The 19,989-nt window shown below is 44.8% G+C and overlaps 1 protein-coding gene across 1 annotated transcript; it reads right to left on the bottom strand.

Moving 5' to 3' along the window:
- Positions 1 to 683: 683 nt before the first annotated feature.
- LOC133011149 (leucine-rich repeat-containing protein 52-like) lies at positions 684 to 13,920 on the bottom strand. The gene is made up of 2 exons (XM_061078855.1): positions 13,272 to 13,920; positions 684 to 1,024 (listed from the first exon to the last, which is right to left on the bottom strand). Exons 1-2 carry the CDS (start codon positions 13,918 to 13,920, stop codon positions 684 to 686), a joined length of 990 nt encoding a protein of 329 aa, XP_060934838.1.
- Between the last annotated feature and the right edge of the window lie 6,069 nt (positions 13,921 to 19,989).

Raw genomic sequence — 19,989 nt, 5'->3', positions numbered from 1 at the left:
GACCCCCAACATGGTCTCATGTATTTTGCATGGATGTCTCTGCGTGACATGTGTGTGTGTGGTTCACATAACGTACCTTATTCTACTCATCATTTACAGAGTTATTCAAGAGCACTTCACATAGTATGCAGGTACATCCGCCTACTCAGGGAATCCAGCTCCAGAGTATCTGTGCTGAGATGGACAGTGTGTGTTTGTGTATGTGTGTGTGTGTGTGTGTGTGTGTGTGTGTGTGTGTGTGTGTGTGTGTGTGTGTGGCTGTGTGGGGTTATTGCTCTCAATAATCTCAGAGGTCATTCTGTAGTCCTGAAGTGAAGGCATAGTCATCCTTATTGCTGTCTCTGTCTGTCTGTCTGTCTGTCTGTCTCTCTCTCACACACACACAAACAAACACACACACACACACACACACACACACACACACACACACACACACACACACACACACACACACACACACACACACACACACACACACACACACACACACACACACACACACACACACACACAAACCCTTTTCCTCCGATACTACAGAGAGCAAACTGCCATATCTGTTACAAAGAGAGACCTTGATCTTGGTTCATTGCAGAGCCTTTGGTCTCAAAGTCCTCTCATCCCTTCTGGTTCCTCGTCTTCGTCATGTCTCTCCTCCTGTTCTTATGATGTTTCACATCAGTCTGTCACACCTGCATGCCAGGCTTGATCAGGTCCCCATTCCCCTGGTTCCCACATCCTCCACTTCCTCCACATCCTCCCCCGCTCATCCCTCTATCGTCCTCATCGTCGCTGTCCTGCTCCTCGCTCTTCCGCTTGCTGTAGCGCTCGTAAAGCACCATGAGGACCCCCATCACCCAGGCCGACACCGTGCCAGCTGAGAAGATGACAAAGCCGATGGCGATGAAGAAGAGGTAGTCCCAGTAGCCCAGGCCCTGGTGGCAGTCTGCCCGCAGCTGCATGCCGACCTCCGCCAACCGCTGGCCCGCCAGCTCTGGGGGACTGTGGCAAACTGTCTGGCCTTCGTCTGGAGGTGAAGGAGAGAAGAGAGGGGAGATAAGTAAGGAGAGCAGAGATTCATGAGGAAAGATTGAGCCATAAAGGAGCGTAAGGAGAGAGAATAATCAGTGTGTGTGGTCAAAGATGAAGGGCAGAGTATCGGGGGGGAGACGAGGAAAAAAATTGAATTACTCTGGAGAAAAAGGTGAACAACAACAAAAGCAAGGACTCCCCCCCCCCCCAACACACACATACACCTGTACACACAAACACATGTTGTTACAAATGCAGTGATAACCTTTGTGATAAAAGATCCCGAGAGACATTATAGATTTCCTCTAAGTAATGTAGGTCTTTGGTGTCTAGGACATGGCAGCATTATTATGCTGTGCACACACACATGCATGCACGCACGCACACGTAAGTCTCTGACACATCAGCCCTCCCCCCGTTCCATCATTGTACACTAACAAAACATTGCAGCAGCTCTGAAATAAGGAGATGACAACATTCCTGCCGTTCATATTGAGGAATTTGAAAATCAGCCTGTCCGACTGTCGACCACACGGAGGATCAGAAGTACAAGAAATAACAATGATTTTGGATTAAGTTAAGAGTTTATATGCGATGTTGTGTTGTTCACACGAGAGGTCAAAGGTCAGAGTCGGAGCCGGGATCCAGCTTATTGCTAAAAAAAACAAAACACCAATGCAGCAGAGCTCGACATGCCCTGCTGCACGGAGTCATCCTACCACAGTGACTTTGCAGCATTAGCATATACAGTACCCTCACGTACATTAATTAGTGAGAAGGCAGAGTGTTAAAAAGAGAAGGGGGGGGGGGTGGTGCTTGTGGTGGTGGTGGGGGGGGGTTTAGCCTTGCTCTGACTGTGTCCAATGGTGCGATCGGAGACAAGAGGAAGGCGGCCTGTGTTGTTTCCATCAGTCCATCCGACTTCATCTCTCGTTACCAGTACAGCTAATTACCTTGCTCCTCTTCTCTCACTTTTCCTACATGCTTAAATGTGGGAAAAGGATAATAAAGGATGTTTTTTCTTTTTTTTTCCTTAAAGCTGGAAACAATGGGACAGATGAGAGAGAGCGTAAAGATAGACAAGCAGGCGGACTGACTTAGCCAGAGAGGGAGAAAAGGCGAACAACCACGCAGCTCAGAAATGTTTCCGTGCACACAAACCAAAGGAGAGCACGGAGGAAGTGAGTTTGGCCTTGGAGGATGAGAGATGGGGCAAAGGAGAGAAGTGCATTTGGCTGCAGTCCTGTCCACTGATGGGTTATTGCTGTTAACTGTGTTAATTAAACCGCACTCATCTACTGATCAAGCCAAAGGTCTGAACATGAGAATGAGATATGGAGGATGGATGGTGAAGATATTCAGATATGATCTATATTTTTTATACACCACTTGCCAGAGCTTCACAAGAGCAGCAGCAGCAGTTTTAGTTCATAAACATAAAACAGGTCTGTCATGAAACAAAGCCCTGTGAAACCAAAGTATTGGTAAACATAATACAAATCAACCTGTTCAAGAGGCCAGAAATTTGAGTCATGGACGTTTTGTAGATTAAGATGAAGGCAATAGGAGATTTTCCTCGCATTGCAAAATGTGGGCACAATTTAAACAGAGGGGCCTAATTATATGTACACTTACTGATTCAGTAATTTAACATTCAAGTCGTTCCTTGTTTACTGTCAGCTCTGTAGCTTTGAGCAAAGCCACAGCACATTCAATATATTTTGAAAAATGGTTCCTTGTTCAAAGACATTGTGTACTTCAAAAATGCTGAGAAAGTAAAAAAAAAATCTTGACAAATTATCATATTTATTGTTATTATTGTTCATTGACAGCTGGGTATTTCAGGAGCCAATGAGTGCTCCCCTGGCCCCACTCCTAGATCCGCCCCTGTCGTCTCGGTCAGATAAATTACACAACAACAGGAAAATGTCATCGACACCATCGTCGGCACGTTTCCCTTTGTCTTTCCAAGGTGACAATTTTCTCTGCATCTGACTCCTCTTTTTCATCCCTGGGTGTTCATCATTGTCATCAACACGCCCCTGCACTCACTCGCTGTGAATTATCCTTCTGTGTTCTCACATGGGCTCAACGGGACATTTTCTAGACATTTTACTAGGTGGTCAAAAAAAATTCCAATGGGACATTTGTGTTTGAACATACTCTAGAATTTTTGGGGAAAATATGATATCTGAAAGCAGCTTAAGGGTTAAAAATACTCTGTTTGGTAAAGGTTTTACAACCCTGCAGATGAAAATGTTCACAACATACTGTGTCTGCAGGGGTCTGATAGGTTAACGATCAATACAAACGTATAGATCCCTTCACCAGGTTCTTGTCTTCCCTCAGACTTCAGGAGATCAATTGAGCTGAGGCTGTGGTCATGTCGGATGCAGTCGATTGTGACTGTGTTGACATGGGGGTGTGTGCACAGAATATGTTGTAACAGGTCACGACTACACCCAGTACAGTATTACAGTGAGTCGAACAGTTTGCTGTCTGCATCTTTGTGCTAAGATTACTAAAGTTATTCAGCAGTAGCAACAGATGAACCATGCATCTTTGACAGGGCACTCTCTTCTGGTTACCTCTGCCAAGGACGCTATGTTTTCAGCTGCGTTTGTTTGATATTAGCGGGAGTATGCAAAAACTACAAAAACATTGTAGATGGATTTGGTATGGGTCAGGGAAGAAGATCCCACTCTGTTGTTTAATTAAACTCTCTGTGGCGTTGAGTGGTATAAGTGTGCAGAATTTATGTTGTTTTTCTTGAATAATGGGTCCGGGAATAACCCCTCAAATTTTGGTGCACATCTGGATCAGGATATTTGTTTTCTTTTTCTAACATGGCGAGATAAGGTGGTGGCCTTGGCTGAGGTTTGAGCTCTCTGAGCTCCCTTCCAGTTCTAGCCCTATCTGTCTAAGCCTTTCATCAAATCGAATGTCTTATTGAGTCTAGATTCAAACATAGGAGAGAAAACACAGCATTGGCGTTGATTTCAGTCATCGCCTTTTATTTGTTTTTTCCTGTTGTTTTTCTGTCCTTTGAAGAATTGATTTCCCTAGTTACAAAAGTTGTATTGGATTTGGCTGCAACACTGTTTACCCCTGAAAACCGCCCCTCATAAGCATAGTGCTGAGTAGATAATGAATGAATTTTCATTTTTGGGTTTACCTAAAGTTTATCAATATATATTAGCTACCATAAACTTAAAATAAACATTGAATATAACATTTGGTTCAAGTACTTGAATTAATAAAGGGGTTTGTATGTACTTGTATGACAACAACAGTTTCATCTCTTCTTGAGAAACACTATACAACTTTCTTCCGCTTGCTGTAGCGCTCGTAAAGCACCATGAGGACCCCCATCACCCAGGCCGACACCGTGCCAGCTGAGAAGATGACAAAGCCGATGGCGATGAAGAAGAGGTAGTCCCAGTAGCCCAGGCCCTGGTGGCAGTCTGCCCGCAGCTGCATGCTTTAAATCATGGAAATGAATTTATCAATCACACTGTATTTAAATTGCCGTGATTCAGGCTCATAGGCCAAACCAAGTTTTGGTTAACTCTAAATGTCATATCACAGTTAAGTATTTGCAGATAATATAAGGTTTAACGTTTCTTTTCCTTCGTTACGAGAGGAGAAAAGTCTCTGAAGTGTTCCTACTGCAAATGGAGACAACTTGCGACGGCCTCCTCTAATCAGAGATAACAGAAAATCATTTGAGCTTCACTGGGGAACACAGGAAAAGGTGGAAGCCGAGAAGATTCACTGCCTGTTCACTCTCTCTTCACTCCTGTTTCTTTTGTCACTCAGTGTTTTCTCGATCATCTCAACACTCAGGCAGGAACACCACTCACACGTCACTCTGACAGAATGCCCTTGACATTTTCGGTGTTTGTCCCTGTTTATCCACCGGCCCTGTTTCTCTCCCTGAGCCTCGTCTTTAATCATGTACTCGCGGGCACTTTTATTGAGGGCAGATGAAGTGATAATACCCTAACGTCAATATTAAAGGCCCAACATTTAAGAAATTCAAATTTCCTGCAGGGAATCACTCCATCTAAATCAAAGGTATTGGTGTTTTTTCATCAAGTCCAGTCTTGACTCTATGGGCTAAGGGAAAAACATCCTCAGTAAATTATTTTGTTTGGCTGCTTTTAGGGCACTTTGAAAATCTATCATTAAACTGTTTTTTTAAAGCGCCCAAACATTTTGATTGGAGAGTCTAGACAGAGTTCTGGTGAGAAGTGGCCAACTTGAGCTGCCTTATTTTAACTCGCTCTGGCACTTATGCCACTTGGAATTAAAACCACTAATAAACGTTTTGTGCAGCACTCATAATGGAGCGATGCCTGCGAGCTTGTTCAGGCGGCCAACTCGAGCTGCGCTGCTCCAATCATGTGACATAAATCATGTGACGTACTTTAAACTCCACAATCACCCATAATTCTCACCCACCCTATTTAAGCTCAGAAAATCTCCCATCTCTCCCTTTGCTTACTCTTGCTGCTGTGTCAGTATCGTTTCCGGTTGCTTCAGCCCCTCCACCACCCCAGCCATATGTAATCATATCTGGGGGAGGGATTAAGCCGGAGCCTAGAAGCCAAACACTAAAATGTTCTACTGTTGCAATAAACATTCGAACGTGAGTTGTCTGACCAAAATATGATCTGTTCAGGGAGACGAGTTCCCCAGGATCTAGACCACGAGATCCTTTTCAGGTTCTGACCCAGAGAGAAGGGGTGACACAAGAGGGGAGACAGTGATGAGTGATAGTGATGTGTGTCCTCTTGTTGTCTGCAGATAAGTTTGAATGTGCAGTGTAATTCCCAGCAGTTTCAGGACAGCTGCTGCAGCCCTGAAGTATCCATAGTGTTTCGCAGGCTCGCTGCGCTGCACTGGCCATAATTCTCCCCCTTAAATAATCACGAGCTGGGGAATCCTGCAGCATGAACAGATCCAACTCTGCCCTCTAATGCTGAGCTTGTCCGGTCTGGACAAGACAACATAAACCTATGACAACAAACATCTCCTCCTTGTCTGCTGTTTTACTGTTTTTGTCATACCACAGTTGTTATAATATAGATGTTATACTGTAGCTGGTATACTGCAGATGTATTGCTGTAGTTGTTACACTGCAGTTTTTATTCTTATACCGTGTTTTTTATACTGTAGCTGTTACGCCATAGTTATTACACTCTAGTTGTTAAACTGCAGTGAATATACTGTAGTTGTGCTGTAGTTGTTATACCATCGTTGTTATAATGCAGCTGTTATATTATAGATGTTATACTGTAGCTGTTATACTGTAATTGTTATTATGTAGCTGTTATACTGTTACTGTAATGCTGACGTTGTTGTATTATTGTTACACTGCAGTTGTTATATTGTGGCTATTATACTGCTGTTGTTATACTGTAATTGTTATGCTGCTGTATTTATACTGTGCTGAGACCTGTCTTGTTTCTGCAGTGCGTGGCGTATACACATACTGAGGCAACATCAGCACACACACACTACACACACTATACTACACTACACTACACACTCAAACCTTAGATACAAAAGAAAAGCTTTCCAGGAAATGTGAATGGGCGCTTTAATGTTCTATTCTATTCAAAGGAGAATGCGTGCATGTGTTTAGCAGTGTGCATGCGTGTGTGTGTGTGTGTGTGTGTGTGTGTGTGTGTGTGTGTGTGTGTGTGTGTGTGTGTGTGTGTGTGTGTGTGTGTGTGTGTGTGTGTGCGTGGCAGTGGTTGACACTGCGACTGGCTTATACAGTCTCTGTGTCAAATCATCCGCTGGATGGTTTCCGAGCTTGGCAGTGACACGCTGACAGAGAGCGAGGCTCATCACCTCACAGCCTGAGCGGCTACGAGCGAGACGCCGGCGAAAAACATCGCTGACTCTTTTATGAACTTCACTCTATTTTCCTCTGACTTGTTCGCTTCGCTCTGCTAATGCAAGATGCATAAAATAGTTTTGAGCAGAGGAATAACAGTTTGTGTTTTCCAGTGTGCAGCATGACTCAAAACACAAGATGAGAGACGCCTGCGGTTTAACGCGTATCAAAAACCAGGTCTAATTTATACATTTGACACACATTCATACACGTGTACAGTATGTCCACAGTATGTTCACGCACACACAGATAATCAGAACCGTGAGGTAATAACCTGCGGGGCGGAGAGCCTGTCCTGTGAACTGGGAACAGAGCTATTTATAAGCAGATTAATTATGCCAATGCATATGGTAATCAGTATGGTTTTGGTGTCATAGCGGGGGAGGTGGAAGCTGCAGACACAAGCAGCCCCTCGTCCACCCCCCATCACTGAAACAGCCTTCGATTTAAAATTTAAAGTGTTTCCATATCGTTGTGTATATAAAAGCATACAAGGAAATCATGATCCAACCAGACAACCTCCGGTGACACTTCTTTAGCCATAGTAAGGTTCCCTACACACGATTCTTAGTCCCTACCAGCTCCTGTGCACACTCTGCAGCTGACCTTGACCTCTGACCTTCCTGTGGAAGCAGGTTACAGACATAAAGTACGGGGACAGATTTGTCTGTGTAATTCCATACACGTTTTTAATGTCCATATCCACAACAGGGGACACTTGAACTCCCCACGACCATAATAATATCGCTGCTCTTATATTCAACATCGCTCATTTCACATGCATGTAAGGTGCACCACATTATTTAGTTCCAGGTGTAAATTAAGGAGCAGAAAACAATATGTAAACTGTATGATTACCATGAATTACATTCTGTTAATTTCTGAACTTAAAACTTGAAAATAAGGTAATGTACCAAATGTCCTTAAAATTAGATTTTACAGCAGTGAGCCTCGGTTTGGTGTTTTGCAGATGAAACGGCATCTGTAAAACTGACAGACCTGAGACATCTGTAACTGTTAAACATAGGTTGAAAAGTTTTTTTAGACACCAAGGCTGTGCAACATTTACACATGAATAACATGTTAATTGTTGTTCACGGATATGAGTTTGAATACGAGACAAAACGCTTATTCTCCGAGGCCCTTAAAAATTTCGATTTTTTTATTCTACAGATTTTGACACAGAGTTTTGTCTGGTTTTAAGGATATTTTCCCATCAGTTACTCTGTCATAATAGTGTTTAAGTGCTTCAGATTTATCTTTGTTATTAATTGGTTGTTGCAGCCTGTGTCTTTGATATAAAGATTTATTCATATGTTGTGATCTTGATACTGCTGACAGTGTGCAGATTAACTTTTATCATGCCTCCACACCAGCTACAGCCAGTGGCCAGAAGCATTATGTTTTCAGGCTGTTGTTGTATATCTCAAGAGCACCAAGAGGGAATTTCTTTAAATCTGGTACAAACGTTCAGTTGAACTCAAGGATGAAACGACATGTTGGTGGTCCTGGGTAAAGGATTATCAGGTTCTGTCCCTCTGAACACAATTTGTCAAGAACACCTTCAGGGAATTTCATGGAGAAACTGATTAGAATTTGAAGGTCAAAGGTCACTGTAACCTCACGAAACAATTTTTTTGCCCCGGGAAGATTTTATCTTAAGAACACCTTGAAAGAAACCTTTCAAATTTGGCACAAAAGACAGATTGGCGGATTTCGGTGCTTGAAGGTTAAATGTCATGTTGACTTGACAAAACGTGTTGTTGGCCTTTTGAGCATAATATCTCAAGTCTGCCTTCAGCCGATTTCTTGACCCGTTGTCAATAGAACTTAAATAAAACTGAATCGCTAAGATTGCATAGTCAAATGTAAATGTCATTGAGACCTTATGAGTGTGGAGATCAAAATGTATGAACACTTAAACTGCACAGTTTGCTGGAGGCATACAACTGCACTGCGTTTGACATAAAGACATTGGAAGAACTCTTTATTTCCAACCAAAAAGTAAAGATTCAGAGACTTTGTTGCAAATGTCCAAAAATGTGCATGTGAAACATTCCGGCTCCTCCTCTCACAGTGAAGCTTAAATAGCTCGGCGTTTAGCGCTCTAAACGCATCATACCGGGATTGGCAAAGACTAAGAATAGCTGACCTTTTCTCCATCACATCCACTCGGCTGAATAACACACGCCTTCACACTTCTTTCCTCTCAAATACGGCATTAGTCAGATTACCACCATCCTCCTTTCCATCATTTCTCCTCATGAGAGGAGGATGAGCGGAGAGAGAGAGAGAGCGAGAGAGAGAGGGAGGGAGAGTGAAGGTCAGATAGCAGTAGCTCTCTCTTCCTCCTTTTACCTCTATCGCTCCGTCTTATCAGTCATGCTCACTTTATCACCTCCCACTTTTCATTCCCACTCTGGACACATTAACATTTGTTCTCCCTCCACGTCTTCCCTTCAGCCTTTATCAGTCCAGGTCCTCCTTCTCCCACGTCCTTCCATTTCACTCAGTTTTGCTCTGTCATCTCTCTGCTCTCTTCCAATTCCGCTCTCTTGGCTTGTGTATTGGTCGGTCACACACACACACACTCACACACACATACACACACACACACACACACACACATGCACGCAGACTCACACCCTCTGCGCCTCAGGTGATCACATCACAAACACACCCACACAGGCATCCCATCAGTCTTGGTTTTTCGAGCTTGCGCTGAGACATAAAAATATATACAGACTCCACTCCAGCAGTGGGCCAGTTGAATTGGATATGCTGCTTCGCACCAGATGGGTCGGAGAAATAGTTCCAGCTGATAAATAAAACATTGCCTACCTGAATGAAATTGAATAGATGGCTTCTTGTCATAATAAATGTTTTAATGGATTTGAGTGACATATCTGGGGCACAGATGATTGGTAACTAGTCTGTCGAGTCTTTCTTTTCGCTCTATGCATCCAAAGTCCGTCCTAATCTGTTTGCCCAGTTTTTCTCTCCTCTTTTACTCCATCACAATATTTTAGTTTTCTCGTCTCATCTCTCGAGTAGTCAAAGATTAATTTCACGAATGACATATCAAATTCCAAGTGCTATGACAACCTGACTTATTTCTTTCTTTTGTTCTTTCTTTTATTATTTTTTTCTGTCCTCCCGTCATTGAACCCTCGGCCTCTGTTCCTCTTTCTGTTATTATGAATATTTTACTCGTGCCCTGTGTGTGGCTCTGCCTTGGCCCTCTGCCCGAGGAGCCTGTGCAGGGCACTGACAAGCAGCCAGAAATACTTTTCCCTCAACAACTGGAGCCATCACATCACCAGCTCTGCCAGCCAGGGACAAGCCACTTAAATTCTGTTGTATGTAGCTGTGCCACTTGTCAAAATTGACCTAGAGCGAATACAGCAGGTCGCTCAACAAGCTGAGATTCCATTACGACAAGAGGGGAAATGTAGGTGTATTCCCCAAGTACTGAGAAATGATGGAGAATATTTAGGTGCGGGGGATAGGAAAGTTATTGGAGTATATTCATACAATGTAGATACGGAACAGGTGATGTAAACTTCTCAGAGAAAATTACTTTTACTCTGATGTGATGTCATCACAATTACAAACTAGAACGGCACTCAGTAGACTGCATACACCTTTGCCAAAGCCCAAGAGTCACCTCAAACTAAATCAAGCTGCACCAAAGTGAACACACACACACACACAGCTCCCTAAATATGGCAGTTTTTTTACACAAGATCCAGGAATCCTTCCCTGAGAAAAGAGTGAAAACGTCATCGTCATCTTCCAATGTTAAAGAAAGTGATTTAAAAAAATAATCTTAGATTCCCCCCTGATCCGGAACCTCACTACAATTATTTCCCTTTTTTCTATTCACTTACTTTGTATTTAATTATTATTACTTGATTTTATTAGTTTTAATGTTTTTACAAATGTACTTCCGGTTTCTCATGTGTGTTTTGCAATTTCCGGGGAGATTTTCTGATTCTGATTCCTGAGGCTACACTTGACTTGAGTGGCTGCCAGAGTCCGGTCAGGTCAGTGTTTGTCAGTGACACACGTCTGACACATAAACAAACTGAGGGACTTACTTAAACAGAGGACAACACAACTAAAAGCTGGTGAAAGACCGAAATTAAGGAAACAGAAATAATTCAGGATTATTTCAGGATTTGTCTTTAACAAGCACTGTTGCAGTTAAAATTCAAACCATCGGTAGTGATATCAAATGTTCCTGAATAAGTGAGCACACACAAACACACACACACACACACTTGCACCTGATTCATCTTCACACTGAGAGGTAGCGACAGCACGTATCTCTGTACATTAGACTCATAGCCCTGAAGTCAGATTGGAGGGCATTCATGACCACACACACACACGCACAAACACACACACACACACGCGCGTTGACCCCATTCTCTATGTTAAACTGGTTGCTGTGGTTGTGCATGGGAGCCATATCAATATGTGATTCATCAGTCTGAGAGAGAGATTGCGTGTTGCTTGTGATGTGTGTTCCCGACATAGTAGAGTTTAAACTCCTCTGGTCATATTTATAACTTTTAAAGTTAAGTGTGGAAAAAAAATGTAGCTGTAATTTCATAGTTATTTGCTGGGATTGACACCAGCACAGCAGCGAGCTCGTCTGTGGGTGTTCTGTGCTGTCACTGCTGTGGCACTTTTTCAAAAACCTCTTTTCTGAGTGTGTGTCTGAATTATTCTACAGAGATGTGTTTGCGAGAGGACGGGCTACTTAGTGGGGGGAATAGCAGAGCGTGCAAATTAAGTATGTGTGAGTGTGTGTATGTGCAAGGTTTGGAGTGTGCCTGAGTGTGCTATGAAAGTAAAAGGTGGATAACAAGTTTGCCGAGTTTCTGTCTTCAAGTGGCCTTCAAGCTCCTCATCCCTTAATCCCTGTTTCCTATAAGGCCCAGCAGCCTCAGAGGCTCTGCTAACCTGCGGATCACATGCTGACTCGCATACACCTAAGTGGGGTGAGTCACTCTCTCTCTCTCTCACACACAGCGTCCAGCTTTTTTGAGCACCATCATTAACCATCTGGACTGAAGGGCCAAAGCATCAATGGCGTGAGCTCCAGTAGGCCCAGGTGCATGTTTTGTTCCTGAATGTGTGCTCATACAAGACTTTCTGTGCGTGTGTGAGTGTGTGTCTATATGTAGTTATGAGGGCCAATTTTGGTTCAATACCATCGTTGTGAGGACATTTTGACGTTATGAGGACATTTCGGCTGGTGCTTAAGGGTTAAGACTTGGTTTTAGTAGGGTTAGAATTAGGTTTAGGTCAGGGCTAGGGTTAGGCGTTTAGGTGTGATGGTTTAGGTTAGGGTTAAGAGTGTGTGTGTGTGTGTGTGTGTGTGTGCATGAGGGGCTAGCCAGAAAAAAACAGGTATAAAACAGGACACAATCAATCTCATCCTTATCTCTGCCTTCAAGACCCTCATCAAGTCAATGCAGTGAGGTCAATCGTATGCAGACTGACAGACACACCTATTATAAGAAAGACAATGTTGTTATAAGATATAACCCTGTCTACCTGCTGAGCAGTAAACACTTATGGGCAAAGATCGATTTTGCTAATCATCTCTGAGAAGTTCACTGAGACCATTCGTGGGGAGTTTAATTCAATCCCCCTTTATTTACTGAATAGCCGGCTGACGTGGCCGCTGCTCTTCACGAGTAACACAAGTCTGTTAATCTGTTGTGGTCAACTTGAGACATTATTGAGACGTGAAGGGCAGTTTGAGGGGATTGTGTTGCAGAGCGGAGCAGGGAAACGAAATCTTGAGATTGGCCTGACTCTGAGGTCAAACCATTAGCAGCGTCTGAGTGTGTGTGTGTGTGCCTGCCTCCGAGAGATAAACTGCATCTGACCCTGCATCTGTGCACATGGGGGCGTGCACGTGGAAGTGTGCATGTACATATGCAACCACAACATAAAAGAAGAGCAATAGTGCAGTAATCGCCCCACAACCACCATCAGGGGCTAAACTGACCAATAACAGATGAGAGGACCTTGGAGTCTTGGCTCATACGCTTAACACATGCAGCAACACTTTGATAACTTGCCAGGAAACTGAAAATCCCTCTTCTAGAGCCAAGCAAACCAGAGACCACCCGGAGGAGGTCCAGCTCTGCCAGCTGATCGGGGGTGAGGGACAGAAGCAGAGTGTGATGCTGCCACAGACAGAACAAGTTTGAAATGTAATCTAAGGAGGAAATCCTCTTTTTTTGACAGTTAACATCACCCTACATGTTCTTGTGTATGCGTGTTCTGTGTGCTGGAGCACATGCACGCTCACCTTGGAACTTGAAGCCCTCGATCTGCACCCACAGGCACAGGTCCTCCGTGTCACAGTCGCACCTCCAGGGGTTCCCGCTGAGGCCCAGTGAGCGCAGCGCGGGCAGGGCGATCAGGCTGCTGATGTTCAGAGCCGTCAGGTTGTTCCGGCTCACGTCCAGCACCTGCAGAGCCATGTTCTCCGAGAAGGCGTCCGAGTGCACCTCGCTCAGACTCGGGTTATCCGTCAGCCGGAGCATCACCAGGGACGCCAGGGGCCCGAAAGTCCGGTCCTCGATCTGCAGCAGCGTGTTAAAAGACAGGTCCAGGTAGGCGAGTTTGCGCAAGTTCCCGAAGGTGGACTCGGAGATCTCGGTCAGGGAGTTGTTGCTGCAGTCCAGGTAGACCAGGTCGGACAGGTAGTTGAGCTGCAGCGCCGGAAGCTCCCCGATGCGGTTGTTGGAGATGATGAGCTGCCGGGTGGCCAGGGGCAGGTCGCTGGGGAACCGGGTGAGCTCCTGCCCGGCGCACTGGACCACCAGCTGGTCGTCGCACACGCACCTGTCCGGGCAGCCGGCTGTGAGGACCGGCGAGGGGGCCACCCCCATCACGAAGATGAAGAGGAAGAGGAGCCGGAGGGACTGGGCGCTGGGCTCGGGCAGGAGACGCATGACGAGGCCGCCCAGCGCGTCATGAACTCCGGCCGAGCTGGACCAGGACTCCCCGGCGCGCCCCGGGCATCCTGCATGGGGGTGCGGAGCTGGGGGAGAGGCTGGGCGGCTTCTCGGGGTGTGTGGCTCTCGCTGCCTGGAAGCCTGGCTGCTGAATATATCCAGCCTCTCTTTCTCTCGCTCTCTCTCAGGAAGACTCTCGGTCGGTCACTCACACGCACTCCGGCGCGCCACGCACGTCGCCACGGGGCATCGGTCCAGAAGGTGACCGGCTGCTCGGACGCTGTCCCGCCAGAGAGGTCCACGGAACCACGGAGCGGTGGCGATCGTCCCCTTGGTGACTCATCCTCGGGAATTACATGTCTCCAGCGGAGCGCGGGGTTCCGTTAGTTTCCAAACAAATGCCATGACTTGCGCAAAATCCTGGATAGGGTCTCCTCCTCGGAACCTTCTCGCCCCCGCTCACATGTGTCCTCGTCGGGGCTCTGTGTGGGTGCGTGTGGGTCTGAAGGTCCTCGCCGTCCAGCAGCCAGTGTGTTCCTCTCTCTCTGTGGAGTGTGAGTCCTCCTTCTCTCTCTCTCCTTCTCTCCTCTGCGCTCACACAGCTCTGACTCTGTGGCTCCGCTGCGCTGTGGAGATGCTGCTCGCTCTGCGCGCCCTCCCTCTCCATGCGCGCTCACACTGCAGCTCTGCACACTCGCACACGTGCTCTGTGTGTGTGTGTGTGCATGCGTGTGTGTGAGTTAACATGTGTGTATTTTTTTTTGCTATGACGGTGACGTCACCAGGTGTTACCCTCCCGACTAATTCATTCATCGATAGAGAGTAGTCTAGATATGATGATCTCTAATGTGTGTGTGTGTGTGTGTGTGTGTGTGTGTGTGTGTGCGTTTGTATATGTGTGTGTGTGTGTGCGTGCAAAACTAAGTCAATCATAATCTTGCCTAAAAGCAGCAGCCTCTTAGCCATGCACAGATTTAACAGGCCTTATCTCATGTGGTCCACTGGCTAATTTCTTCTCATTCTGTCCCCCAGCTGCTCGTTGACAACATCATTCATTCAAATTGAACTGTGCAGCTTCTCGCATATTATTTTTCATTATTATAATCATAGTTTGAAATACTCATCATTGCCCTTTTTTCGAAATGTTAATTTGTCACGTTCAGTTGTCCACATCTTGGTGGGTCATGTTTTTGTCTGAATGTCAGATTTGGAAGGAGGCGGATGTTGCCCGTCAGATCTTGTGTGTTGGTGCCAACATCTATTTACTGTTTCCTTATAAAAGAAAGGAGTTGGAGGTACATGTTTGAATTACAATAGAGGATATGATTAGACAAGAATTATGATATTGTTATCCCTACATGGATGTGCCATGTCTTTAGTGTCAGAAACAGGAGAAAAATCATTGCAGAAGAATGATTAGATAAAATTCAAGTCATTAGGCTTCTGGAGAGTATAATAATTACAATTATTGATTTCTCCAGCCCCACTTTTTAGCAGAGAATGAATATCAGCAGTCTCCTGCAGAGGTCACACAGAGGTCGTTTGACTCCAAGTAGCACAATCATTAATCCTAATGAGCAACTTTAACGCTGTTTATCCAGATTTTAAAAAATTCAGTTTGACATTTTGAGAAATAAATTAGAAGTGGGCTTTGTGGCTTTCTTGCCAAGAGTGAGATGCACGCGTTAGTTAGAGGATCAATACCGGCCTTGAGTCTGAAGTGTTACTATGAAGCAACAGCCAGCAGCAAGTTAGCTTAGCTTAGCATCAAGACTAGAAACTGGAGAAATATAGATAGAGTAGACTGAATGGCTCTATCCAAAATTAACAAAAACTGCTGTCCGGCACCTGTTGAGCCCACAGATTAACAGATTAAATCTTCTGAATCCAAACAAATAAGTATGATCTGCTTTTTTGACTTGTTAAGTGCATATAGATGTGAAAGCCTTATAATCTGATCTTCTCATCAGACTCCCAACAATAAAGCAAATAAGCGGGTTGAAGAAATGGGTTTGTAATATGAAACTGACGAGCTGTGATGGGGTCAGGCAAGCTGTAAAATAGTACACATCTGACACTGGCATCCTTTAGTTTCAGAGCTGCTGTGGTCAGGCCCAGATATCTAAGTATCTTCAGTGTGACGTATCATTACTGAGGAGAAGCTGGAGCGAGGCCAGAGTGGCCTGAGGAGGAAAGTGAGCCTGTCGGTGTCTCCTGCCTCCGTCATGGCTTTGCTGTCTAAATGGCCCAGGAGGCTCATGTTCGCCTTGGCATAGAGTGGCGATCAGATTCATTAATGTAACTTTTCTCCATGACTGCTCCGACCGGTGTCAGCTTCTACAGGTGCTTGTGTTATCCACGTGCACGTATGAGTTTGAAAGTTTACACGGTCTGTGTGTTTGTGTGTGTGTATGTGTGTCTGTGCGTGTGTGTGTGTATGTGTGTGTGTGTGTGTGTGTGTGTGTGTCATGGATACATGATATTTTGAGGTCTTATGGTCATGTTTGTGCAGTAAATGCATGTTATCTGTATGGATGTTCCCGGCCTTGGTGGTGTGTGTGTGTCTGTGTGTGTGTGTGTGTGTGTGTGTGTGTGTGTGTGTGTGTGTGTGTGTGTGTGTGTGTCTGTGTGCTGAGCAGGGAAACATCTTTATTTTTTAATGAGGCCTTGTGCCGTGTCAGCTGTCAACTACCACATATTGGGTCTGATCCCCAACCTGAGGGGAGGCCCACCTCCACCATCAGTGGAGTCACTAACCTTCCTTCACTACCATTACTTCACTCGTTTTGTTGTTTTTCTTTGGAGTTCCTGCACTCAATAATGACAAGGGGAAAGTTTTTCACAGCAGTGGAATATATTCAAGCTGGGCTGAGCTTTAGCCATTAACTCCTCGACAATGTGTTGCTATAACTCTTCTTTGCCTTTCTCTCCCTGTGCCTCCTATGGTCATAACTCTTCTCCCATCTTGCTGCACTATCTTCCAGGCTGTAAGTCTGAGGCTGTTTTTTTTTTTTTTACCCTATACCACATATCCAACTCCATCATTCTAATGTAATTGAACCGAGAGTACGGCCATCGATCAGTCACCCTGACTGCTCGGTCGCATGGTGGTGTGTTTGTGTGTGGGTGTGCATGGAGAGAATGAAACTAAATTATACATTTTATTTATTACCCATAAAGTCTCTGTATTGCTGTAAAAAAGAGCCTGATCTATATCTGGTCAAATGCATAGTCATGCACGCCTATAGATTATAATGGTCCACATGACGTCTGGTGTGTCATTATTGAAGAAAAGCTGGACCGAGGGCGAGCAGCCTGGAGGAAAATGAGCCTATTAAAGCAGTGTCAGCTTCTATTGTCAGCTGAATGCTAAAAGACCAAAGCTTACAGTGTGTTCTCCAGCGTGTCTGTGGCTCTCAACCTGCAGTCGAATCCTTCCTCATGCAGATGCATTTGTTTGGGACTACTTTCTGCTATGGATGAATACACATTTGGAACCTTATATTTACTGCAGAAGAACAATGTATGTGGAACAAAGTAAAGATAAATTACAGTGAACATATTTCACGTAATTTTCATAAAACATCTTTACGTTAATTTGCTTCTTACTTGCGTTATAAGCGGACCGACCTGTTTTTTGTATAGGTGTCTGTGTGATATGGCAAAAGCCCCTGATGCAGACTTAACTTAAGAAAGAGGGAGCTGTGTGTGTTAGTATTACGAATATCTTGTGTAAACCTGTGACACAAAAGGTCAAAAACCCTGTGTACGCCCTGAGCGGATCACTGTGCCGTCTCGGTCTTGACAGACAGCTACGGTAACAGGATGCCATTCACTCCCTCTGACTCATGCCTGGTCTTGTGCCCATGCTCGTGCCCCATCACTGGGCATCCCTGCCCTGTCTCGGCCCTGGGCTTTGGCAAGACCGAGGCCGCTCAGTGGAGGTCTGCATCGCCTCCTTCATCCAATGTGGGGAGAGGAAGAGTAAAGAAAAAGAGGATGTGAAGAGAAGAGTAGAAGATGGCGAGTATAGGGGACGAGGATAGTGAGGAGAGGTCGTGACCAGTAAACACATGCAAGTTGTGAAAAGCAGAGCAGAAGAGCGAACAGGACAGACTTTGACGTTGATACAAGTCTGACCCCTACAGGATTGGAGGGAAAACACTGGGTGATTGGCATCATACACAGTGTGCCATTTACAAAGATGTTTGCTGACAGAGGGAGATGTGAATCTGCTCAGTTTAAGCGAGAAAACGGTGATGTAGACAGAGCAGGTGCAGAGGGAACTCATTGAAACATATTGAGACAAAACACCCTCTATTCGTCCTCGTCCCTCTTGAAAGCCTGCGTGTGTTCAACCTGAGAGCCTTGAATTCACCATCTGTCACAGTTTCTGTGACTCACACTCAAGCAGGGAGTGCCATCCATCATCAAATTTCCACCTCGAGCCACAAACGCACATGAGACGAGGAATGCACACCTGCCAGGCGTCATATGTAAAAAGCCTATACCCCTCCAAATCCACATCATCAATGTCATCCAGGTGACATTTCACTCCACTGCAACAGAACCTACAGGCAAATGTGAGAGCTCCTTCATAGTATCCCTTGCCACGTTTAACATCCAACTTTAACACAGCTCTCGTTTTACCTGTCAGCTCTTTCTTTTTCTCTTTTTTTTTCTATTTCATCCCTCTTTATGGTCACTAGTCTAATTTATTTAAGTAAAATGTGAGTGATTAATGTGCATCTATGTAGTTACGGTTACAGTTTCAGGTTCACTTCCTCCAATTCATCCGGCCCACCCTCCTTACGCAACACCCTGCTGCTAACACGGTCCCCTACACACACATACATTTACATTTCAATTACATATGAATATGATTCACTGACCAGACTCATTTGTATCCAACAAAACTGGATGATAAAACCATCAGAGGGAAAGTTATAAGATCAATATAAATGTAATCTGACATTACTGTGTAATGACATTTTCTGGAAGCTAAGGTTTTAATGTAGACTCGATACATCAAGGAGACCAGAAGATGCAACAATATACATCCCCCAAGTCTGAAGATCTCCCTCTACAGGCGTCACCCACTTTAACAGCACATCGATGAATGGCCTGAATTGCTGTCACTCTCTATGTGACATGTACTGTAGGTGTTCACATCCTATTGGATAGTAAAGGCTAAAGTATGTATAACTAAATCACATTGCGTCCTTACGTCTGGCCACTGGTGAAATACGCAAAAGAGGTTAAGTTTATGAGAGTTGAAGTTGGTGCCTCTCTGTCTGCCGCATCTGAGTTAGATATGAAAGTCCCTCAACGTAGACACTACAATGAACTTTTGTTTGGCCCCTTATCTATAACCTGACCTTGGGTAGTGCTTAAAGAAAGAATGGAGAATCCTGTACAGATATAATATAGACCATAAATAAAATGTCGTGGCATATACAGTTATGTGCGAGGATGGTCAAAAATTCCTCAACAACCTTGATGCTAAAATAACTCTGTAATATTTCAGAAATGACCTGTTTCTATTTCAAAGGCTTGGTCACATGCACGGAGAGAGAGAGAGAGAGAGAGAGAGAGAGAGAGAGAGAGAGAGAGAGAGAGAGAGAGAGAGAGAGAGAGAGAGAGATACCTGGCTCTGAGACTGTTGTGTCATCAGACCCACTGTCTGACAGGGTAATTGCATAACCTGTAAAGACCTGCTCAATAATGCATGGTCAGCCTAGACATGGCTGGGCAGACTGACGGAAAACCTTACCTCAACAACACACTTTGTCCGGACACTGTGTGTGTGTGTGTGTGTGTGTGTGATAATTTTTGATGCCTCTCTAGGACCTTTCCCAGTATAAACACTGATCTTGTCAGGACATTTCTGAGCTCCTGGTTAGGGTCAGTGGTGAGATGTGAATTGTGATTAGATTAAGGTTAGGTTTAGGTATATATTGGTCATGGTTAAGGTATGGATTGGTCACGGTTAGGAATAGGGTAAGGTATGGATTGGTCATGGTTAAGGAGAGGGCTAAGGTTTGGTTTGGCTGCCCACAATGAAGG

This window comes from Limanda limanda, chromosome 9 (genome assembly GCF_963576545.1).
Source record: "Limanda limanda chromosome 9, fLimLim1.1, whole genome shotgun sequence".
Taxonomy (NCBI): Eukaryota; Metazoa; Chordata; class Actinopteri; order Pleuronectiformes; family Pleuronectidae; genus Limanda; species Limanda limanda.
Note: the sequence above shows the minus strand (reverse complement) of the source record. Positions and strands in the feature narration are given on the sequence as shown.

Coding starts and splice junctions, on each gene's coding strand:
- LOC133011149 (XM_061078855.1), bottom strand. CDS start 13,920: ATGCGTCTCCTGCCCGAGCCCAGCGCCCAGTCCCTCCGGCTCCTCTTC. Junction 1,025..13,271: donor CGAGGGCTTCAAGTTCCAAG/GTGAGCGTGCAT, acceptor CTTCACCTCCAG/ACGAAGGCCAGACAGTTTGC.